At 39.7% G+C, this 25941-nt stretch overlaps 1 protein-coding gene across 1 annotated transcript in view; it reads left to right on the top strand.

Annotated features, from left to right (window-relative positions):
- The window catches only part of TMC1 (transmembrane channel like 1), a 117454-nt gene that overhangs the window by 51072 nt on the left and 40441 nt on the right, over positions 1 to 25941 (top strand). Inside the window, exons 7-9 of the mRNA XM_055310166.1 lie at positions 5306 to 5412; positions 8142 to 8240; positions 23682 to 23824. Coding sequence (XP_055166141.1) covers positions 5306 to 5412; positions 8142 to 8240; positions 23682 to 23824 — 349 coding nt within the window. The remainder of the gene's footprint in view (positions 1 to 5305; positions 5413 to 8141; positions 8241 to 23681; positions 23825 to 25941) is intronic.

The following is a 25941-nucleotide window of genomic DNA, read 5'->3' as shown; positions in this document are numbered from 1 at the left end:
GCCTAGATCTCTTTGCTACTGTGGATCAGGTTATCATTTGAGGACTCCCAATTTTATTTTTCACATCAAAAATAGATTTGATCATTTCTGCCACAAAGGGATGCTGTGAAATTCTACATTACAGGGGAATGCTTGTGAAGAGGCCATGCTAAAAACCCTAGAATTACTCACAAGGATGTACCTTATTAACAACATTGCATTGCATATTTTACTGAAGAAGCTATGTATTTGTACTCCCAGGAAATATAATGTATATGCATTGTGACTCCAGAATTATTATCAAAAACGTGGATTAAATCATTGAATGTCCTTCAAGCTGAATATTACAAGTCTTCCTCAGAATTGAAATCTGCTTCTTCCTAATAATAAAGTATGGCACTGAAATAAAATGTGAAAGACTATTTTTCAGATAGGAAAGATCTGCAGATAGACAACCCTAAGAACAGAGTTTAAACCTCATGTTTCTCTACTGGCTTAAGGGCTCCAGAAAATGCAAATCAAATTTGCCACATTTAATTCCCCTAGACCACTTTGAAAGCAACTATGCTTCATGTCCTAGACTAACAAGATTGTATTTATACTGTGCTCATACAGCAGGTGATTTAATTGGTCTTTTCCCATTTAGAAATGCTCATATTTGTCTGCCTGTCTTATTACCCATCTGTTCAGGAGGAAATTATGCATGATGACAGGCTACAAATTACTTTGCCTTAATAATAAATAACCAGAGGGAGAGGTGGAACTTTAACCTTAATTTAAAAGAAATGCAAGAAAATTCAGCAACACGAATATTGCATAAGCTTAAACGGCCTCACTTGAATACATACCAAGGACTCAGTTTTACTGTATTAATAATTCATTATGGAAACAGAATTTATTAGTCAGATTAAAGAAAAAAAGGAACCGGTAATTTCTGGGCAGCATCCCAATTTATGAATGTGAATGGCCTTAGCTGATTAGTGGATATTGCCTATATTCTTTCAGACATACACATTCATGGCTTATTTACTCCATATATTATCAAGTTTTTAAAATAATGTAATTAATGATTCCACTTGAATAGCAACATAGCACTGTGGTTAACAGAGATCTGGATTTGAAGTTAAACACCTACAGAGCAAGGCTGCCTAGTTTAGAACTCTGGCTACATCATTTACTACCTACATAACTACTTATGTAACCCTGGTTCCATCATTTATTAGCTGTGTAACCCATGGGCCTAAGTCTCTGTAAAGTGAGAGCAGAGGATTTCTCTTCTTGTAAGAATTCCACGATGACTAAATCAATCAATACACAACATCAAAATAGGTGTCTGAAGGAAAATTCATTAAATTCTAGCTATTGTTATTATTAATCAAGTCTTGGTTCAGGCAAATACTATGTTTAACTTTTTGGTTCCCCATCCACACAGTGAAACTAATAACGCTGCATAATTGACCAGGAAAATATATCAGCTATTATTATTATTATTATTATTACTACCAACCATTCCTATTCTTTACAAGAATAAAACAATTTTATCAAAGAGACTAAGCACATGGAATGACTGTTTTCTTTAATTATGATCTCTTAGATACACTATAGTAAGGTTTCTCTTTTCAGTAAATGCCAGATTTAGCCACCAGCCTCTGGTCAGAACCACTAGGATAAGTGGATGTGATGAGGGAAATTTCTCCTTTTTTGCTTTTGTTTTGAGACAGGGAAACGTCCTATAGAACTTGGATGCCAACCAGTTGATTTGTTTTCTCTCCTTTACAGTCTTTATTTTGTTGCTGTTCTCTGCCCTCTGCTATGAACAATGTTTTCTGGATTCCTTGATCTCTTTGACCTGCATCTGGGTCTTTTGTACAATCACTAGTTTCAATGAAATCTGTTTTCCTGAAATTCATTTTCTTTAGATATAGGATTCTGTAAAAAGAAAAAGAAGAAGAGGAAGAAGAAGGAAGAGAGGAAAGAAAAAAAGGATAGAAAACAAGAAAAAAAGGATAGGAGGGGTGCTTCATTGTTATTTCTCTACTTCCAGAGAGAATATTTGTGAAAAACTGAAGCCTGAAAGCTTTGGAGTCTAAGTGTATTTCATCCATAATGGATGTGGATTATATAAGAGGGAGGGGATACTTTCTGCAACATTTTAATTTGCTCCTCTTTTTTGCTTTTATGTATATTTACACTCTGTACTCAATTTAAGAAATTCATTTGCTAGGGGTTGTGTATGGGAGCTGAGAGAGGGCAGGCAGTGGGTGCTAATGAGAAGAGCGAAACTGTAAAAAAGAAGGCAGGAAGGGAAGGAAGGAAGGGAGGGAGGGAGGAAGGAAGGGATTGAGGGGAGGAGAGAGGAAAGGATGAACCAGCATCCTGTGCTTGGGCCTCTAAACCAGAAGATCTGCCATGTGTTTCAGGGAGAAGCTTGCTCCAGGTACCTAGAGACGAAGTTCCTTCCTTTGCCAGTTAATGAGTAACTGTAATGACTAATAAGGTGGAAGTCTACTGCCTTCAATTAAACATGACAAGTGAACCTGGCTGAGGGAGTCCATGGGCAGTTGTTACCAGAGAACATAGATAACAGCCATGAAATGATATGAAATCACTGGGAGCCAGGTGGATGATCAGATGTCCTGGGACGGGCAGGTCTGCGTAGCCCTTCTGGAGATGGCCCAATGCATCTGGTTACAGTACCTGAGGGCATGTTTATCAAGACCACATGCTTTTAGAAATTTTGTAGAACTCTGCTTTTCTCTACAAAGTGAAATAAATCCAAAAATTCAGACTTGAAAATAATTGATTTTTAAAAAATATCCATTTAGACACTGACTTTTTAAAAAAAATTCTATAAAAATTGTCACTGTGTTATGGGAATAGGCAAGGTGGCACCTACAGAATAGAAACTTCAGAAACAGAAGCATGACTCTAGTGTGATCTCAGCCTCGTCTTACTAAGCAGAGACTGGAATCTGCTTCACGTGAGCCTCCTTCTGCAATAATGTTTCCCCACCCCTAATGCCTCAAAGCCAGAGAACCAAGAAAGCTCTCAGGCCCTGGAGGTGTTTTGCTGAATGAGTCAGGAAAAAGGGCCTGATCTGGTGGGTGGTTGCACAGATTCATCACTTCTTCTTGGGCAACTGAAAAGGGGAATTGGGAATTGGGAAGAAAACCGGCAACTTGATATTGAACCTTAAGTGATGATCAAAGAAAGTGGGGCTTTTGTTAATTGGTGAAATCTCAACCTGAGACTTCACATTCCTGTTCTTTCTTCCTCTTTCATTCTTTGATTTAGGATAATGGGTTTCTTTTTTCTTTTCTTTTTCTCAGTAAATAGGATTTAGACAGATCCCTTTTCACTGGGACATGTGCACATTGATGGCTCATTCTTGTCTGTCCCTTCTCAATTCGTTTCCCAAAGCTGAGGAGACTTTAAAGGTCACAGTCTACTCCCCCCAACCCCAGTCCTGCTGCTTAACACCTATTGGTGACTTCTCAACACATTTAAAATAAAAATCTCATTTTTTAATGTGTCCTTAGGAGGCCCTACATAGTGTGGTTTGGCTTGTCTCTTCATCTTCATCTGTCGCTTCTCCCCCTTGTTCATTAGGCTCCAGCCACGCTGTCCTTCGATTTGTTCCTCAGTTGGCCTGAGCTCTTGTTTCCCTCCAGATATTTGTTCTCGCTCTTTCCTCTGCTTGAGCTGCTCTTCCCCAACCTGGGCACTGCTATCTCTTCCTCCAACTTCAGACCTCTGCTCAAATGTTACTCTCTCGGGCAGCCCAGGTGGCCCAGCCCAGGGTGTGATCCTGGAGACCTGGGATTGAGTCCCACATCAGGATCCCTGCATGGAGCCTGCTTCTCCCTCTGCCTGTGTCTCTGCCTCTCTCTCTCTCTCTAATAAATAAATAAAATCTTTTAAAAAAATGTTACTCTCTCTAATATACCTTCCTCAATGAGCTTATTGAAAGCAACCCTCTTTTTTAAAATTTTTTTTAATTTATTTATGATACTCACACACAGAGAGAGAGAGGCAGAGACATAGGCAAAGGGAGAAGCAGGCTCCATGCACCGGGAGCCCGACGTGGGATTCAATCCCGGGTCTCCAGGATCGCACCCTGGGCCAAAGGCAGGCGCCAAACCGCTGTGCCACCCAGGGATCCCCGAAAGCAACCCTCTTGATATTTTTTACCTTCCTCTCTCTAGGACCTATCTGGCAATAATTGTTACATATATATAATTGTTATAATGATATAATCATATGCAATTTTGCATATCATGTATAATACATATATATCATGTATGTGCTACATGCCTAAATGATAGATCATATATAATACACAATGTATATGAATATGCATATAATATGTATGATATATATGATACATACTCTATGTACACATAATATGAAATACAATAGAATATAGCATATATATTATGATAAATACATATGTTTATTTATTTATTTTTAAAATTCCTGCATCTCTGTTATTTCCATACCTCACTAAAATGTAAGTTGTATTAGAGCAGCAACCCTGTCTGTGACATTGTGTTTCACATCTAAGGTAATTCTTTACAGAAGATATTTTATTTTTTTTAAAAGATTTTATTCATTTGAAAGAGAAGGATAGCACAGCAGGGAGCAGCAGGCAAGGGAGAAGGAGAAGCAGGGAGCCCAATGCAGGGCTCGATCCCAGGACTCCAGGATCATGACCTGAGCCGAAGGCAGACACTTAACTGATGGAGTCACCCAGGTGCCCCCAGAAGATACTATAAATATGTGAAGAGTGGGTGAATAGACTTCAGCTTCTATGCTGTACCTCAGAGATGCCAATGATGCAGATAAATAGTGCAGGATGGTCTGCAAGAAAGCTGTCCGTCCGGGATGTGGTAAAGGGTTTTGAGAGCATTGTTGCCCAAAAGAAAGGTGGCCGAAGTGCAGTGATTATGATGATAATGATAGCTAACTAGGGCCAAGAACTGTAATAACCACTTTACAGGTATTCCCTCACTTAAACGTTATTAACTCTGAGAATAAATGGGTTCTTCAGCTAGTAATGCTGGCTGCTAAGCCAGAGGCAGCTCACCTTTGGCTGGGCTCTAAAGGCGCAGGTCACAATAATTGCACATAACTGCACCTACATGGTAGAGAGCACTTCCACCACCAATAACATTTTCTCTTCTTGGATAGAAAGAGAATGCTGGAGACTGTCAATGTGGAAAGGACCAAACTGTTGTCATGAGCCCATTTATTTTGGAAAGCACCAAGACATGGCTTTTGGTTGGTTTGCTTCTGACCTTTCAACCTTTCATTTTCTTCTTGATAGGTCAGTTTGGCTCATCCGTGGCCTCCTACTTCCTCTTCTTGAGATGGATGTATGGAGTAAATATGGTTCTCTTTATCCTGACATTCAGCCTCATCATGCTGCCAGAGGTAAGAATCTGACTTCCAGTTTACAGGGGGGAAAAAAAAAGTTGAAATAAGTTTCTCATGTGATCACTGTTCTAGAAAATTTCTTTTCTCTTCTGAATAATAGCATCATTAACTGGCAATAGCCACTCTTGGAGTCATAGCACGTGCAATGAGGTTAATCTGCAAAATGGTCCCCATTGGCCAAAAATTCTAATTCTTGCTCCGAAGGGTACATGGGCCTCCTGAAATCATATATAAAACATCGTGTATACATTTAAATGTACATTTTTATATGGAATGATTCATGGCTTTTCTCAGATTCCCAACGTGGTCCCTGTGCTAAAATGTTAATTGCTCAAAAGGTAGGCTTTGACACCTTGTGAATTGTATTTACTTATTTTACCGAGTTTGCTTTGAAGGAAATGCTTCTAAGTGCAACCCAGGATATTTAGCTTTTCTATCTGAAGAAACACAAAATGAGCAATTTTTTTTTTCTCCCGGATGTAAAGTAAGATAACCCAGATACTCCCTTCCCCTTCCAGGCACACATACGGATACACAGAGGGGTGGGGTCTTCTGGATCAAGGTCAGAGAGGAGAGTAAAGAAGATGGTGCTTCCAGATTGAAGAAGACAAAGCCCTGAGCTGATGTGGGGGAAAGAGTCCATCAGCTAGGGTCAGGAAGCAAGACTAAGGTTGGAGCCTTTATCCATAAGAAGTTAAAAAGACTCTGACCTTTGGACGCTTACTTATCATACAAAAGTCAGGTTAGGCTTTATTTAAGCTACAAAGGGTCTTTTCAGGTACCATTATTTCAAAGCTAATTTGTTCAGAACAGCATTGCCAACAGCCAAAACTAAGTGTTTTGAGTGACATGTTATCCCCATGGTTTTGAATCAGGGCCAGTTACTGTATAAAGCCTCCCCCAGGGGCATAATAATCCTAATAATTCCTTACATTCATGACAAGTTTTAACTTTTAATAGCGCAAAAACACCTTCACTTCTTTTACTTACGGAGCCTCACAACGAATTTATGAGGTAGATTATAGAAGAGTTTTCTTTCCCCATTTAAAAATGTGGAAATAGTCACGCATTTCTTATTGGGTTTAACCAATATTTCAGAGAGAGGCTTTTTAAAGCTGTTCTGGGAATAAGACCATGATTCAGTCCTTTGTCCCAATAGTTTGCAACCTAATTCACTGGTTTTATAATCCCTGAGATAATTCCCAAGGTTCTACAGCTATCTGGCTCTTAGGAGACAGTGGACACAGATCAGAAGTCCTGCTATACAGTTTATCTCTCCAGTGAAAACTTACAGGCAAATGCAGCAGAATGCAAGTCACCTATTTCAAATTAACTCAAGCTTTTTTTTTTTTTTTTTCTCTCTCATCTCTCTAAGGAAACCTGAAACTCCTTCATGGGCTATGATGACGTTTCTTAGTGTCAGACTCGGGGTAGACATGTTTTATCAGTTGTGCTTGCTCTTTCCCCCACACCACAGCCTCCATGGAAATGAAAGGTTGTGGCTGATTCGCTCTAGCTATATGGAGTTACAGAATGCCCGATATATAGCAGAGGGAGCTAATCTGTGTCTGATTGGGTGTAGGCCTAGAACCAAGAAGCATATTGTCTTTGGATGCTTTCTTACAGGTTTGTGTTAGATGCTGAGGGGTGTCCTGTTTTCTGGGCAATGCTTACCACCTCCAGCCAAAGAACAAAAGAGGATGTGCTAGCTTTACCAAACCACCAGTGGCCAGGGTGGGTCGCCTCTTGGCAAAAGGGCTCCATTTTCCCTCTGCCTCCACCCACCAGCCTCATTCAGCCTTCCTTTGAGACAGCATGGAAAGGAATCACCTGCTCTGTTCAGTCCTAGGAAGCCAAGAAGTTTCCATGAAAGCCATGCAGCTTGTGTGGCAGGTAGGACTAGAGGCTGATTTCTAGCTCCTGCCCTGTCAAGCTCTGCACTTGGGCTTCCAGCCACATTCATCCTCCACTCGCAGCCCCAGGGAAGGAAAGTTTTCATATTACATAAGAAGCAGCATCTGCTTGGCGAGCCATGTGCCTGCCCTGGGGCTACAGGGGTGCTTTTTCTAGTTCTCCCGGACACCTGCTAGAACTTTGTTCTTTTTTCCTCGTTGGCTGGCTTTGTCCCTAACAACTCCTCTTTGAATCTGGTAGCATAAGATCAAAATAGTAAACTTGAATTAGTGGCAAAGCAAATACAATCAGGGTGCAGTCTTTCTTCCTATTTGACACTCTCAAACTATATGAGTGATTCACTTAAGTCTTCTCTTCCTTAATACGAAAGAGAGAATCTCCCTCCACCCCCACCCCTAAGAGGTAACCCCATATGAAAATGTGGGTAGTATGGTTCCTTTTTTGAACATTATAGTTCCCCCAAAGGCCTCTTTTCTCCTCCCCAGACCTCCCTCCTCTTTTCTTCCTCCCCACACAAGACACCAGTTTGGAGTTGGTGGTGGGTAGTGGGGCTTCTCAGCAAGCCTCTGGGCATGTGGTTGGCCCAACTGTTGGTGGTCCACTGAACTTAGAATGCAGGGTGCTTAGCACTCCCTTTGTTCTTAACTCTGGATTTAGTAGTCAATTCCCAGAAAATGGGACCCCACGTGGAGACCCACAGAGTCCCCATGAAAATGTGTAAGAAGTGCTTTTAAATGAAACCATTTGTGATCACATGTGTGGCTCAGACTTTGTTTCCAATTATTAACTGCTTTCTTTGCTTCTCTATATAGTACCTCTGGGGTTTGCCATATGGCAGTTTACCTAGGAAAACAGTTCCCAGAGCTGAAGAGGCATCTGCAGCAAACTTTGGTGTGTTGTATGACTTCAATGTAAGTGTCTCTATACAGCTGTATTGGTAGGAGGACAGATTTTTCTTTACTATCTGAAACCCCATTGCCTCTTCTTCTGGGGCTGGTTGAAGGTCTTAAGAGATAAGTCCCTGCCCCCAGCTAAAAAGAGAATAATGAAAGAAAGAAGAGAAAGAGAGAAAGAAAGAAGAGAGAGGACAGAGAGAGAGAAGAGAAAGAAAGAAAGAGAAAGAAAGAAAGAAAGAAAGAAAAGAAAGAAAGAAAGAAAAGAAAAGAAAAGAAAAGAAAAGAAAAGAAAGAAAAGAAAAGAAAAGAATAGGAGGGAGGAAGAAAAAGAAAAAATGAAAATTGGTTTCAGAATATGATAACATGATTAAATGGGAATATAGACTACTGAATGAAGGCAAACTAAGAGATCAAAGACTTGAAACACGTATCTTTATCTCTGGCTTTGGAAAAGAACAAAGGAAGAGTTTGCAAATGTGCTTTTTGAAAAATCTTATAGGATTCTTAGGGAATTAGAGCTTTAACATTTCATATTAACCGTTTTTGCTTCCTAAACAAATCTATTTAGTATTACTGAGTAGTCAATACTAAATAAAGTTAAATATTAAATACTAAACAGTACTGAATTCTACCTTCTAAATAGGACTAAAATGAGTATCACTCCATTGTGATACCCATGTGGACATTACTCGACCGTAATACTAAAATAGTATTAGTTTTTGAGCTGTCCTGGGTAGGGATTGTTGCTGTGGCAGAGACCCATCTTTGGCCATTGAAAAATCATTTTGGAGTTTGATTCAACTCTATGGCAACTACTCATTTCCACACATTCTTTTTAAAATAGCGACCAGATCAGAGATATTTGAAAGTGTAGAAGATAAGAAAGTAGCAAGGTAGAGATTGGGAAATTGTTAATTCAAGGAATTTTTGGAGAGTAGCAAATGAGAATAAGATAAAAGGAGGAAAGAAAAACTAATAAACACTCTTCCTGGTAATAGTATTGATAGGTATATTTTACAGATGTTTTGAATTTTGCCCTTAAATCCCTGAAATTGTGAGCTTCTTAAAGAGGGAATCATATCTGTTGCATCTTCTTTGAAGCCCTTGATATGATACTTAACCAACAGAAGCTTAGTGAATCTTATTGATTCACAATCCTGAGTAAGAGGAGGATTTATAGAGCCTTGAGAAAAGAGCCATAGAAATTAATTTATGTTAGTAGTACCAGAAAATGTAAACTTAAGGAAAAGTTCCCAGTCTTTGAGTAAGCAAGGCAAGCTAGTGAATAAGCATAAGGCATGGTGGCAGCCCCAATTTTGTGGCATTTGGAATCTCCAATCATCTTTGCCAGTTGGACTTTTCATTTCAACATTTATTTATTGAATATGAACAAATGTTTGTTTTACAAAGATAAAGGTGACATGATTCTTGATCTTAAGGCACTCATGACAGTAGAAGATAGTCAACTAGTATATCATAACGTCATATGCTAAGTTAGCAAAATAGAAAAAAGAAAAAGACACTGGGAAGCCGCAAGGAAGTGATTGTTAATTTTGCCTGGGAAGGTCTAGGATTTATGAAGGATATGACCTCTGAGTTAGATTTTACTTATCTTTTATTTATCCTTTCTGTTATCTTCCATCTACCCACTCATCTCTCTCTCTCTCTCTCTCTCCCCACCCTTTCTCTAAATATCAAATAGTTTTTTACTATGTTCCCCTGAAACTGCTTTTATGTCTTATTCTCTTCTGATTAGCAAGATAATAAACTTTCAGTCTGGTTAATAAAAACAAGAACTAATAATATCATTGGCATTTTCTGATGTTTTAGTCAAACCAGAGAAAAGAACTGAAAGTATTAAGAAAATATTTTTATTTGTAAACATATATTTAATGAAGCCTAAGCACTTGTAAATTTGTCGATTAACTGAAATTTAAAAGGTGGGGAAAAAAGTCGATTAGGAATTTGAAAGGTATTAATCAGCTGAGGAAAATAAAGAAGGTAGCTATAAGGGGCAAATCAGGAGCTCTCACCGGAGGATACAGGAGGAAGCTAGGGGAGATCTGGGCAATCAGTGGGTTCACCAAGATTTTATGACTGCTCTTGATAGTTCTCTCATGTTCAGTTTATTGAAATGCTATTTGTAGGTGGATAGAGGAAGACAGAAACCAAAGTAGCCTGTGTTACTCGTTTTCCTTTATAATTCTAGGTCTGACTAAAACCAACTCTAAAGCTATAAGAGAATATAAATGGTCAAGAAAAAATAAGAAAGTCATTAAAGTGATATTATTCATTTACACCTTTTCTTAATTGTTCTGCATACTGTAACCACTCAGTTATTTGCCATTTATCATAAAATAAAAGGTTTTTAGAGATAGAAATGCTTTTAGAGCTCTTCCATCCCATATTTCACATTATAAAATTAGGGAAACCGAGTCACAGAAGCATTTTTTTTTTTTAATTCAGGGTCTTATAGCTATCTAGTGGCTCCTAATCCATCTATCACGGCACTATGGAGGAAATCATTAACTATCCTTGAGATCCCTACAAACAGAATTCTGCACTTCCAAAGAGCACAGAGATGCCAGGAGGAAAATACATGTCTCAGGCCTAAGGCAGAGATAACAAGTGCCTGAACAATCTAATTAAGCTATGGGCTAGCTCGTTGCATCTAAGAAGGTTAATGTGCCAGTTTAGCTAAACAATTCCATGTAAATACAGATGAAGAGAAGCAGAAAAAGATTTATAGAATACTGCGAAAGAGATACAAGCATGACCTCTTGTGGCAGAGGAGCTTATATGATGTGAAGGGTCAGAAAACCTTTGGGATGGAGGTGGGAAGGTGGAGTCTCATGTTGGAAACTTGGAACTTCCTTCGGGACAGCCCCTACCTGCAAAGTATCTCTCTGGAGCTCAGTGCTCTCTTATTTGTAAACACATGTCATAACTCATCAAAATTCCCTTTAATTAAAAGTAGACAAACACCGTTTGATATATGCAATGTTGGCCAGTCTTATGGCCTCTCAGTCATGGTTTACAAAGCACCCATTTTTTATCCTTTTATTGAGTACCTAGCAGTGAGTCTTACTAATTTGGAGGAAAAAAATATTTTATTAAAGTAGTACAAAATAGTGAGTTGTCTCATGTGTGTGCTATGAATTCAATTGGCAGATGTGGTATCATTTGAAGCAGTAGAATTGGAAGATTGGATTTAGGTCAGGAAGAAGAGGATGTCTTTGTTGGCAAAACACTTGGAGACACAAGAATGATGCATGAATGATAAAGAGAAATAGACTACAGTTTTGATATTCTTGTAAGGGAGAGAGACAGGAGCTGAAGTGACATTTGGAAGGAGCTGGAGCTGATATCAGATGGTGAGATCATTTGGGTAAAGATTTGAGTTGTGAATAAAGGGAAATGTACTCAGTTTTCCAGCTTGTGAGCATCTTGTACATTGTGTGAGGATAAATGGTGAATGGACTTTGCCTCTTCTTTTCTGCTGGTCATCATAGATTTGGTGGGTGAAGCCCTAAAAGGAGCAGGAGAGGAGAATTAACACCACTCATGTGTTAAGTAGTCACATACATTAAATTTAATCTTCATAACAACCCTTCAGAATGAAGATCAATCATCTTTTTTATAGGAGCACCTGGGTGGTTCAGTTGGTTGGGCATTGGACTCTTGATTGCTGCTCAAGTCATGATCTCAGAGTCCCAGAATGGGTCCCAGGATGGGCCCCAGGTCTGGCTCCACACTCAGCATATAGTCTGCTTGTCCCTCTCCCTATGCTCCTCCCCCCCGCCCCAACTCTCTCTCTCTCTCAAATAAATAAATACTTAAAATTAAAAAAAATATTTTTCTTTTATTTTTTAAGATTTTATTTATTTATTTATTTATTTATTTATTTATTTATTTATTTGAGAGAGAGAGAGAGAGAGAGAGCATTAGAGCACAAGTAAGGGGGTGAAGGCAGAGGCAGAGGGACAGGCTCCCCACTGAGCAGGGAGGCCCTACCTGGGGCTTAGTTCCAAGACCCTGAGATCATGACCTGAGCCAAAGGCAGTCACTTAACCAACTAAGCCACCCAGACACCCCAATAATCTTTTTATAGGTAGGTGAGGGAATTGGGACTCAGAGAGGTTAGTCAGTTTGTCAAATCTAGCCCAGGTAATTAGAGGAGGTACCAAAATTCAAAGTAAAATGTGGCTGATTTTAATGTCAAATTGTTGGTTTAATTCTAGCATAACCCCAGTGGATTCCTTATGCCCTGCCCACTTATGCCACATACCACCCTTGAAATCTGTCCTCAAAGGAGACTATTGCAGACATTCTGAATATTTTGAAACAACAATTCCATTCCTTATTTTATTAGCATCAACAGTTCTTTTAAATAATAATCTTCCAGAGCGACAGTGTTTTCTCGCAGACATATGTCAGTTCTCTTAAGTTCCTTCATCTTTTATTGTACTGGCCACATTTAGAAGAGGTATTTTTGTGATATACATATGGAATAACATATTTTTAAGGGATATTTCAGTAGTTCAAATGCATTTTTATTTTCAGAAAGTATCCCCTTTTTTATTGAGATATAATTGACCTACAGCATTATATTAGTTTCAGGTGTACAACATGATGATTCAATATTTGTATATACTGCAAAACGATTACCACTATAAGATTGGTTAACATCTGTCAACATACACAACTACAGAATTCTTTCTTTTGTGATGAGAACTTTTAAGATTTACTGTCTTGGCAATTTTCAAATATGCAATATAGTATTACTAACTATAGTCTCCTTATTGTACCTTGCATCCCCATGACTTGTTTATTTTGTAATTGGAAAGCTATACATTTTTACTTCTTCCTCTCATTGTTCCCATCCTCTACCTCCTCCCTCTGGTGACCACTAGTCTATTCTCTGCATCTATGAGCTAGGTTTTTCCTTTTTCTTTTTCTTTAAAATTCCATACATAAATGAATTTATACATTCTTTGTCTTTCTCTGTCTGACTTATTTCATTTAGCATAATGCCCAGGGCCCATCCATACTATTGCAAATGGCAAGATTTCCTTCCATTTTTATGGCTGAATAATATTGCATTTTATATATCTATGTATCTATATAATATATACATATGCACATATATACATAACACATGTACATATACATACACACATATATAATACCACATATGCACATATACATAGGCACATATATACATATATATACATATGCATGTATATGCACACATTCCACATTTTCTTTATGCATTCATCCATCAACAGACATTTAGGTTTCTTCTAAATCTTGGCTACTGTAAATAATGCTGCAATGATATGGGGGTACAGATATCTTTTCAAGTTACTTTTTCATTTTCTTCAGAAAAATACCCAGGGGCACCTGGGTGGTTCAGTGGTTGAGTGTCTGCCTTCGGCTCAGTGTGTGATCCTGGTGTCTTTTGGTGTCTCTCATGAATAAATAAATAAACTCTTTTTTTAAAAAAGAAGAAAAATACTCACCCAGCCGTGGAATTACTGGACCATATGGTATTTTTATTTTTAATTTTTTAAAAAGATTTTATTTATTTATTCATGAGAGACACAGAGAGAGAGAGGCAGAGACACAGGCAGAAGGAGAAGCAGGCTCCATGCAGGGAGCCTGACGTGGGACTCGATTCCGCGTCTCCAGGATCACACCCTGGGCTGAAGGCAGACGCTTAACCACTGAACCACCCAGGGATCCCCTATTTTTAATTTTTTGAGGAATTTCCATACTGTTTTCCATAGTGGCTGCACCAGTTTATATCGCCACCAACAGTGCATGAAGGTTCTTCAGGAAGGCCTCTTTAAAAGGCAAATCATTTAAGGTTTCCTAAGAAATGGACATCAAGACAATATTAGACTCAGGATAATTTGAGGGGAAAATATAGAAGGGGAGAGGAAGCATGAGTAGGTGGGGAAGGTCTCCAGTTAGCAATTCTGGCCAGACTCCTGTGAAGGAGAGAAGAGGGGAAGATTGAGTAGGAAGTCTTAGGCTGCAGTACAGTTTTGGAAAAAGTTTTGGCTAGGCCACTGGTGAGTCTCCAAGAGAAGTATATCCATTGGAGAAATCCCATATCACTGGTTCTAGTATTTCTCATCATTCTGGATCATGGCCTAGGGGCCACCTCAGAGGACATGGTCTCAGGATGAGCACATTTATGTTCCATTCTGGTTGATACAAAGTAGTAGCATCTGGAGGCTGTCTCCTGAAGGCTATCTGAGCAGCACACTTGTATGGCTGCTATAGGGGTCTGTTGGCTCTGAAAATGTGACTTGGTTCTTCTACTTCAGATCAGAACTGTTGCTGCTGTGCTGTGCTGCTCTTACTTAGTTTCAACAAGCTTCCAGTATACCAGCATAACCTCTTTGCTTCTGCCATTGTCTCAGCCTCATGTAACAGAGACTGAATTCCTAGGTGATAAACAATCTCTTGGTGAGGGCAGACATATGACCCTGAGCCAGACTGCTAAGCCTCTTGGGGACAAAGCTAGGCCTGTAGATTACCACATCCACCCAGACATATTGCTCTTCCCTGAAATAGAAGTCCCATGATCGAAAGGGGTAAGGATTGTCTCCTTTGTATCCATAGTTAGACTCCTTAGAAAACATCATGGGGGCTGCTCAAGATTGTGGCACTGAGATTGGCAGCATCCAAAGGCTGTCCATCTCTGGGTCCCATATTTGCTCATTTCCTCAATCCAGTACAGGTCCCTCTGGTTTAATAGGCTCATTAAGTTTGATTAAAAGAAGAGGCATCTCAAATCTGCTCTCACTCATAGGTCTCTTAATCTGCTACTCCTGGACTTCTTCATATACATCTATAGCTTGTGGTAAAAGAGATCTCTGGGTCTGCTTTTAGCTTTCTTGGTATCCTTTTATTTTGCAGACTTGGGAAACTGATCCCTCAAGGTCTTCATTTCTATCAGTGCTTTCTTTCATTCAGCAACAACTTTCAGTTTTCAACATCTTCCTTAAGCTGCATCTGGCCAAACAAAGCCCACCTTCTTTTTTGCAGAAATTTGGGATGTCTAGGATCCTGATGTCATGGTTGCAGCATGAAAACAGCATCCCTTTTTTGGATGTGATCCCAGAACCAAGTCTTCTTTTAATTAATTTAGTGGACATTTATTGAGGATTTGCCAGATGCCAGGTAATGTGCCAGATGCTAAGCAAAGGGAAGCAAAACCCAACAAGGTCTCTTCCCTCAGAAACTTAAAGTATAGTAGAGTAATCAAATAATCACAAAAATAAATGTAATTGTGACTGTGCCAAGTACTACAGAAGAAAGGTAAAGGCATTTAGATGTATTAGAGATCCTGACCTGGTTTACAGCCTAAGAGAGGAAGGTAGAGGAGAGTGGAAATTTTTCTGAGAAAGTAACATTTGAATTGGGCTCTGAGAAGTCAATACTAGCTCCCAATTTGAGAGAGGGGAGAGGCCTTCTAGAAAACAAGGACAGTGAATCAAAGGACCTGTTATGGGAGAAGGTTGCCTTATTCCAGGGACTGGCTGCAGGTTAGCGAAACTAGATGAAGGGGCATCGGAGTGGATGGCCTTACAGAGATAGAAAGGTATCAAAACATCTGGGACCCTCTAGAATCTAGTTGGTGATAGTTTATTTTTCCTCAGAGTAGTTGAAAGTAATTCAAAGGAGTGGTGGATGAGTAGTGGCATTATCAAAATTCAACTTAAAAGGTCAACAGATTAGAGAGGAGAAAATTACATTTGAGGAGACCAAGGAAGAGTCTATCAATACATAAGAGTACCATATATCAATAACTATCAGTAAGTGAGAGGTTAAGATTGTTTGAGAGAGCTCTATTTGCCTGGTAGGAATTTGCTGATATCTAAATATTAGCTGTCAACCTAATAGATTAAAGGTTGAGCCATTGAGTCAGATTAGAATTTCACAATCTATTAAATTGTTGCATAATATAAACAAATAGCACCAGATGATGAATCTGGTATGTCTACTGTAACAATAGACTACTGAAAGTTGAAAATACTTGAAAACAACTCAGTAAAAAGTCTACCCCATGTTCCATCATCATGTATCTCCAATAAATAATACTTGCTTATAAATTGTACTTGAAATTATATTCATTGACCTTAATGTTTGAAATAAAATATATACTAACTTATATAGAAATGAAATTTTCTGAACTTCATTTTTTTGAAGTTCATTTTTCTGAACTTCATTTTCTGAACTCTACATTTTTTTTTCATTTGTTCAAAAAACTCCTTTTAAAATAGATTAAGTAAGGGAAGGTTATTCCTAGAACAGGCTGTGTCCATATAACTAGATACATCTCCCTTTCTATATGATTTTATGATGCTTCATTTTTCATTACTTCAAAGAATTAGTAGGCAGATTTAGAAGATCAGAAGTTAATTGAATAACAAAACCCCGTAATATAATGTTTTTAATCTTTACCTCGTGAAATAAAAGACCATTTTTCCCATTTGGGAAGAAACTATATGTAGAAGCTCATTTTATAGCACTGAGAATTTCTTATTTTAAAAGAGTTTTAGGCAATTAGACAGTAGAAAAAATTAGGGAGTTTTGGCAGCTTTAGTGTCTGTCAGACACTTTCTTGGTGTTTTGATTCATTAAATCCCAACATAAGATTGTTATAATCATGTTACTGTCTTGAATGATTTACTCTCTTTTATTAAAATGGGTAGCAGAGTGAGGAAAAACAGAAAAAAAAAAAGGTGGTTTAGATGATCATTTGAATGAGCTTAATCTCACAGAGGATCACTAATGACCACCAGAAGCAATTTTTCTGTTCATCCAGTCATTCTGCAAACATAAATTGAATGTGAGATGCTAGGAATACAAAGATAACTAATATATTTTCCCTGCCCACAGGGACCTTTTGGTTTAATTGGCTGTGCAAACAAACAATTGCCAAACAATGTGAGGATCTCAAGCTAAGAGATACATGGCCCAGGCACATGGAGGCATTAGGGAGGGAGGGTTCAGTGTTACACTTTACTAGAGTTTAGTTTCTTAGAGATCTGAGAGGACCCAGTAAGCAATAACTCTGTTTTCCATCTGAGTTGTGAATAATTTGTTTGAAAGGAGTGGCAGATGGACACCAGAACTTCACATTCTTTACTTCCTGCAGGCCAAATTGGAGCACTAATCTGAGACTCTGACAAATGGCCCTGCTAATATGCGATTCCACAACAGTCCATCTAATCCTGGGAAAGATTTTTCCCTACAGGAAGGAAGTCATATTTGGGCTAGGCAAGTACAGCTAGTTCATTCCAAAAATATTAATTGGAGAAGTCACTATACTTACCCTGGGATAGAGTCAGTAGAGGGACAGTGGGGTCCTGGGGAGTGTTTCGTGTATTGGAGCTCTGTACCCCTGAAGGAAATGACCATTTCCCTGTAACAAGTGGTTCTGGTCTAGAGGTCAGTAAATGCTTTACAGAGGTAGTTTGAACAGGTTTTAAAGGAAAAGTAGAAATAAACTAGGCTCTGAAATGGGGAAGATAGCGGGGAACAGCATCCCAAATAGTGGAACCCACATGCACAAAGGCATGGAGGCAGGAAATGGTCTCATGCACTCAATACCCATGAGTGATTGAGCAAAGCTGGTATTTAGGGAGAAAGTTGCATACTTACAGATCAGTGTGTCATACAAAAAAAGGTATCTAATCAAGGAGGACAGTCTCGTTCATTATGCTAAGGAGTCAGACTTAATGGGCAGTGGGGAGCACAGAGTTTTGAAGTAGGATGGAAATGTGGTCAGTTACCCTTTAGAAGATTCTTTGTGAATCTTGTGAGTACTGAATGGGGCTTAGATGAACATAGAACAAGATGGAGGAAGAGAGGCCTGTGAATGGCAGTGGTATACAGAGAAGAGATCAGTGTCACACATGATCATGAGGCAGAAACTACAGGACTTAGCTAGTAACTGCACGTGACTAAGGGGTGAAAATGGAAGGATAATGGAATATCCAGGCTTCTGACTGAGGTGACAGATGGGTTAGGAGATAGGAGGAAGAATCAGGTTTGGGGGAACCTCTTGAGCTCAAGTGTTCTGTGGGATATCCAGTCAAATAAGATGTGTATCAGGCACTGGGCCTCTACCTAGAATTCCCAGCATTAGTGCTAGTTGTGGACCATGGCACAGAGAAGACAAATGGAAATGCTCTTTACAGAAGCCAGTGTAGTTTAAAATGTAGTGTTGCATAATAAACAGAACTCAGTCATGGGATTTAGACAGACCTGAGTCTGAGTCCTGCCACATAGTCCCTGTGAGATATTAGACAACCATTCTGAGCCTCTTAATTGTCATGTGTCAAATAGTAGAATTAACGCCTAACTAGCAGGCTGGCATTAAAGATAAATGAGGTTGTGTGTTGTGTGTATAAAGCACTAGCACAATGCTTGGCACATGGTAGATGTTTAATAAACCCTTCCTTAAATACCTATTCAGGATACTTAACTCAAATGCCCATTTCTTGGAGGGACAAGAAAAGAAGAAGAGAGAGCCCTGACAGAGAGAGCACAGTATCCACAAGCCAGAAAGGGGTATGGGGCACCAACCATGGCAGCTCTCTAGAAAGAAGGCAGAGGAACAAGGGTGCTGATCTATGGATAGGCACTAAAAGCAACTGTCTTCTCACAGCCTCTTGAGGGCCAAAGCTCATGGACTTCCATCCTGGAGACAGGTAGTTAATTCCATCTATTGGAAACTAGAAGTTCTGCTAAAACTCAGCCCAGCTTCCCCTTTGTAATCTCCATGCTCCCTAGCTAAGAGGGTAGAGTGTCAGTTTAACATCTCCAGATCTGGGTTGTAGCAAAAGGAAAGGAAACTCAGAGGTGAGGGAAAAGCATGAGGCTGAAGCTTGGTGAGTCTGGGCAGAGAGAAAGAAGGTGGCCAGAGCAGGATCTCAGCAGGTATACCGAGGTACCAGCCTGGCTGGTGTCCTTTGAAGTCAGTTGAGGTTTGCAATGGGTGTTGTTAGCCTTCTCACTCCTTGATTCTGTCCACTTTATCAGATATTATGTGATGCCATGTTCTTTCACTCATACTTGCAACTTTAACACTAAAGTATAAATGACTGGTAACCATACAGAGAAAGGTAGGAACATACCCCATGCTGTGGCACCACTATCCCTTACATATGCTCAGTGGGCATAGTCAGAAATTATGTCTTCCTTTCCACCAGTTTTGACTCCAAGATTTTTTTTTTTTTTTTTGTACAAAATAGTGCTTTGGTGGTTACTACAAACTGAAAAGAGCTGCTAAGGACGCTGAAACTCATTTACCATCCCGGGGATGGAATGCTGTGTTTCGCAGTAACTATTTATTTGTAGTTATGATAAACACCAAAGGGATGGAGGTCTAATATAATTTCAGGTGACAAATACTTACGAAGATGATATTTTGCATAAGAACCTTTTTAGGGCCCTCTGCCATCTGGTATCTTACTCCATCTATGCGTAGTGCTTGGCAAGTAGTAAATTCTCAATAAAAGTTAGTGAGATAAACAAATACATGAGTTGATTTCTAGCGACATCATCAAAACACTCTCTTTCTTGGGGAAATGTGTCGATGACTATGAGCTAGACCAGCTGCAACACTCACACAGAAATTAGAATCTTAATAGACGATGAGCAAGGATGGAACTCAGAGCTGAATGGGAATCTTTTGTGCTCATTTGAAACTTGGCTCTGACTGTGGCTTCTCTGTCACAGATTTTGGGATGGGAGAGTGCTCCTACAGGGAAAGCCATGGACGCTGACATGGAAACTGAATAGAACTTTGGCTAGGCTGGGAATCATTGCTATTGCAGTCAGTTCCAGATGTCTGCTGTTGGAGTTTTAAGGGAGAGGCAAAGATGCGGGGAATGTGGGGCCCCCCTAGGGTGGAAGGGGGAGTGACTGTTAAAGTCACCCTTCAGGGATCCCTGGGTGGTGCAGCGGTTTGGCGCCTGCCTTTGGCCCAGGGCACGAACCTGGAGACCCGGGATCGAATCCCACATCGGGCTCCCGGTGCATGGAGCCTGCTTCTCCCTCTGCCTGTGTCTCTGCCTCTCTCTCTCTCTCTCTGTATGACTATCGTAAAAAAAAAAAAAATAAATAAAGTCACCCTTCAATATGCTGCTATGATGGATTGGATAAAGCTTTTTAAAATTGAGTTCTTCAGTAGTGCCTCTTTCATTTACATGCTTAACTGTACATGTAGGAATAGGCAAACTAAAGAAATCTTTGTGAAATAATCAGGATTCAAAAACAAAACAAAGCAAAACAAAACAACAAAACTGAACCTTACCCCTTTGGGTTGCCATCTAATATTTATGAAGCGCCAGCCATTGAATGTACACACACCAGATAAGCCAACTGGCACTGTAGCTATTGTGCTAACCTAACAAGCTCACCAGATGCTTTTTATCCATCTACTTTCTCCTTTCATGTTGTTTTGGAGTTGTCTTTTAATCCCAGTACCGCCATTATGAACTAGAAAATGATGTCAGGTTGTAATGTTGAAGTACATGGAGATGAGGCCCTTTGAAGTCTTCAGAAGGGGTGTTCAGGTCCTTCTCAAGAGGCTCTGGCATCACCATGGTTCGATCCAGGGGAGTATGTCAGAGAAGGCTCCGCTGGATTGGTAGGGTTTCTTGTTTCTTTGTTTTACTGGGAGGGTATGGCATTAGCATGATACAAAGGGTGGAAGGCAAAGCTTCAGGAGAAGTAGTAGAGCACAGCAGTTAAGAAGTATATGGATTTGAATCAGACAGACTCAGTTCAAGTTCAGACTGTCACTTGCTAGCTATGTGAGTGTACACAAGTTACTTAACCTCTTTAAAGATTGTTTTCTTCATCTGCAAAGTAGGAATAGGGCCATTGAGTCTTTGCTCAATGGGGGAGTCATGGTAGATACACCTTCTACTTTGTTCAACCAGGTTGTGAGCTAACCAGAAACAAGACAAAGCATTAGGCAGATGGAGGTCAACATATCACCTTTATTATTGTTAAAGCCGATATTAAAGAATGTGGCACCTTTCTATGGGCAAGTGAGCTTCACAGCCAGAACTTTCTACACAGCAGCCCAAGACCAGGACAGCGTTCCCTCCTCCAGGGGTAGGGCACAATGTGTGCTGACTCAGGATGGGGAAGAGAAGTAGCTTGCACCATCCCCATTTTTTTCTCCATGCTCTACTATAGGATTAGTTTTTTCTCCCTGGGGACAGGATAAGGAAGTGGGGAGAAGCTGGGGGTTACATTTATGAATCTACTCTTCATGGAAGACAATACCAAGAGTGGAAGAAAACTCATTGCTCCTAACAGGAGCAATTTCAGAGGATCTGTGTAAGGATTCTGAAATGAGGGAACATGTTTAGCAAATGCTAGATGCTCAGCGAAATTTATTGATTGATGTTGCTACAACCATTGTCACAAAGCATTGGGATAGAGGCAAGGAAATGAGGTGAGCATTGTTTGCAGGGAAAAATGGAGGTGTTCAGAAAATGATATGTGTTGTACTTAGGGAGAAAAAAGAAACACTTTAGGATATCTTTAAACCAGACAAGAGGAAAATGCTTGTACTTAACTACGCTCTGTTGTTGTTGCTCTGAGATGGGAAGTCCAGTTGGAAATCTCAGGACAGAGTAGAGGAGATTGGACTTAAAATAGCTGAGAGAAAGCAAAGCCCTTAACTGATAAATGTGAAACAAGAAGATGTCATTGAACTGGGTGCAGGAGATCGTACCAATTATCACTCTCCTGGGATGATTTCTGGGTTTTGGGCAGGTGACCAATCCCTCTTTATGTGCTTTCTTTCTTCTTTTTAAAGATTTTGTTTATTTATTCATGAGAGACACACAGAGAGAGGCAGAGACATAGGCAGAGCTCTGGAGAAGTAGGCTCCCTATGGGGATCCTGACATGGGACTCGATCCCAGGACCCCAGGATCATGACCTGAGCCAAAGGCAGACACTCAGCCACTGAGCCACCCAGGCGCCCCTCTATGTGGTTTCTTATTTGGGGCATGAGATCGGTCCACATGCTTTCCCCAGTCTGAGGTTTCTACTAGTTCTTTAACCCCATATTTGGGTAGGATTGCTTTCTTCTTGAGCTGAAAATATGCAGACAAAGGCAGGTGCAGTGCAGGGAAGCCCTTCAGTTTTTGCCTACATCCCTCTCATTCCATCCAGACCCTATTCAAAGCTCTTGAGCTCTTCTGAGATTTTTCTGGATACTTTTTTCCCTGCTAATTCTTACACAGTATTAAAACATAAACTTGCTGCAAATTTCAAAAGCAATAATTATTCCAGATCTTTACTGGCCTCTGTTTTGAGCTGGGCATGATCTCTGTTTAAAGCAGTTTTCTAAATTGCTTACCTTAAGTTTTCCTCTGAGAATTAGCATCCAGGAGATTTTTTTCCTCTTCTTCTTCCACCCTGCCTCCCCACTTCTTCTGCTTTCTTTAGCTGTGGGCCTTAAAGTCTCCGGCTGTATATAAATGATGCTAAAGGTAGCCAACTGGACTTTCTAAGATTCAAGGGTGACTCACTTGATCTCTAGAGGAGGCCTCACATTGGCAAGTTATTACTGTCTCATTTCATAAAACATAGTAATTTCAAGTTATTGCCAGAAAGACAAAAATCAGAGGGAAGCTGGAGAAGTGATATGTAGTAATACAGAAACATACTTCAAAACTGAACATGAAAAACAGTGAATTTGAGGAGAGAGAGAGATGAAGACCATGATAAAAGAAAGATCATCAGAATATGCCAATGTTCTGAGTGTAAAGAGGCTTACTCAGGTGCCTTTGGGGAGTTGGTGATTCTAATTATCTGCCATATAATTTTAAGGAAAGAGCATGTAATCACATGCATAAACATGCTTGCTGTGGGAGGATGCTCTAATAGTCTTGACATGTCCAAGGTTGTGCAGATTGGTTCCCATAATATCTCACCTGCTTTTCACCTTTGCGCTGTGTGAGCTGAGACGGCCTCTATCGTTACAGGGGAAGCAATCTGACTGTGGCTCAGGGGATGGGAAGTGGAAACCTGCCATAATATTTTGAGGAAGCACATTTCAGCCCTTCCCCAAATGTTAAGCAAGCTTTTAAAATTATAAATCTAATGACACCATGAAGTATGTTTTGATGTTTCCATCAATGAGCACTTCACGGTAATGTCTCCACAGTGGAGCAAGCCTGTATTTGGTTGAAAATTTGGCCAGTTCAGAAGTCCCCGAGTTTTGGATAAACCGAGAGGTTGCCCAATTAATGTGGCAGCTAAAAAATTTGCTCTACGAAGCAAAAATGATAGGACTCAACATTGAAGTGTGAAAATGAATGCCATTTTGTTGTTTCTCTTGAAAGTCAATCTTTTGAGTTACTCTTCCTAGCATCTGCTAAGTGGTTTTGTTGTTGAATTTTAGGGCTTGGCGCAATATTCCATCCTCTTTTATGGCTATTACGACAATAAACGAACAATTGGATGGATGAATTTCAGGCTGCCACTCTCCTATTTTCTGGTGGGGATCATGTGCATTGGATACAGCTTTCTGGTGGTCCTTAAAGCGTAAGTCTCATTGGTCTCTTGGGAACCAAGCAATGATTTCTGGAATTGAATGGAAGCATTCATTTACTGGACAATCATTTTTATTCTGTTTTATTCTGTTTTATATCTAGGGGGTACTGAGTCTGTAAGAGATAAAGTAGTTTTAATACTGACACTAATGTTAGACAATGACATTCCCCAAACAAAAGGGTTGAACACAAGCTCAGGCCTTTGGATCATCTCACAGGGTTGCACACCTACCCTGTGTGTAAGCAGATTTTGAAGATTCACCTTTTGAACTTCAAGGTATGAATCAGTGTTACAAACAAGACAGGGAAACAAGCTGCTAGCCCCTCTCTTTGTGTGCAGAGAAGCTTGCAAGTTGTAGAATCAGCTCAATAGGCAGAGTCTGTTGTTCTCTGTCCATTAAAAAAAAAAAAGAATCAGAATAATCACTCAACCAAAAAAAAAAATCAGCTGTGTAAGACAGCAAATATGAATGGCCACCGATGAAACCACCATGATCAACTGCAGAATCATGGTCTGTCTGGGAGAAATTTATTAGAGCATGGAGAATTTCATTGGGGAACTAATGAAGCTGCAGTAGATTTCCCTGCCTTCCCTGCCTGAAGTGTACATGTGACACCCTGTTTAAAGATGACAGAAACCTGCATCTGGGGCCATGAGAAATCTCTGTCATCCATTAGCCTATTCTCTGAGCTAGTGTTGAAATCTTAAGAGACATCTATCAATGTCCTGATCCTTTTATTTGACCATGAACAAGGTTAGTTTGCCCTTTGCTCCATCATAGGAAAGGACTAAGAGTCCAGGTCACCCCGAACAGGAGCTCTTTGGAACAATCTGTGACACACTTTGTGCCTTGTCTCTGCCAAATGTAGTGGTTCTACCAGAGGATACTGTCATACTTTTCACCTTTCAGGACTTGAAAAAAGCCTTGACATAGACCCACGTCCACAATAATCATCTACCTGTCCAAATGTAACCAGAGATCCTAAATATGAGGTATCTTGTCTACCTGGTAAAAGTATGACCACATTCCAAAATCTATGCTATTTCTGGGTTTAAACCATTCTGATTTGGCAAAACTAAAATCAAGGGTGCCAGTTATGTTCAGAGGTCTTCTGAGGGTTGTTTCTATCTCAGTCCATCAGTCAAGCACTATGATTTCCAGAATCATAGTTCACATACTTATTTATTTATTTAATATTTATTGAGCAATTACTGTGGGCTAACTGGGGTACTATTTAGTGTCTGAACATTTAACAATGAACAAATAAAATCCTTGCCCTCGTGATGCTCAGTTGATGAAACAGTATGTAACTAAGTACGAAACAGTGGTTGTGGCCAATATAGAATTAATATATATATTACATTTTCATAAATATATATAATCCACATATTACATGTTATCTTTTGCAGCCAAATATTTGCTGCAGTTTATTATTTCTCAAGAATGTAATACATACTATTTAGTATAGCCCTTGCTATAATTTTTTTGCTCTTGTATAGTGGGGTTATTCTGTGAGCTTCTAGAGAGTTGCTTTCTACCTTCCTTTCAACCCCCCTCCTCTTCCTGACTTTCATTTTAGCAGAGGCTACATTCCAGTGACCCTGTTGGCTGAGGCAACTTATTCGATTTATTAAAAACCTTCTCATGCATCCACAAAATGACCAAATAACCTTGGCTTGTTAACAGAGATGCAAACTTGGGATCCAATGCAAGAGATCGAGGCAAAGGCATGAATGCAACAATTGCTTTCTACAACTTCCCAACAAAGCAAATAATACTGAGGTTGCTTCTCATAGACACAGTGGTTCAAAACTATAGCCTCCATGAAATAAAAAAAAATTTTCATAGACGTGTACAGTTTCTTTTTTTCCCTCTATGGGCAAAGGATAGAGCTGTCCATGGAACATTTAATAGATATCAGGGCTGCCTCTCAACAAAAATGTGGTATGGGCAGTTTGTCTTCGGGATCTTTCCTTACTCCTTTTACCATTCCACTCTCCTTCACGTTGATTCTCACATGCTGGGTGTTCCCAATTTGTTTGTCCAGCTCATGCTCCCTTATCTGGGAGACTGTCTACAGTTACACAATTTGACCAGTGAAGCTCCA

Source organism: Nyctereutes procyonoides, unplaced genomic scaffold (assembly GCF_905146905.1).
Source record: "Nyctereutes procyonoides isolate TBG_1078 unplaced genomic scaffold, NYPRO_anot_genome, whole genome shotgun sequence".
Taxonomy (NCBI): Eukaryota; Metazoa; Chordata; class Mammalia; order Carnivora; family Canidae; genus Nyctereutes; species Nyctereutes procyonoides.
The sequence above is the reverse complement of the archived record's forward strand: the minus strand, read 5'-3'. Positions and strand labels throughout refer to the sequence as shown.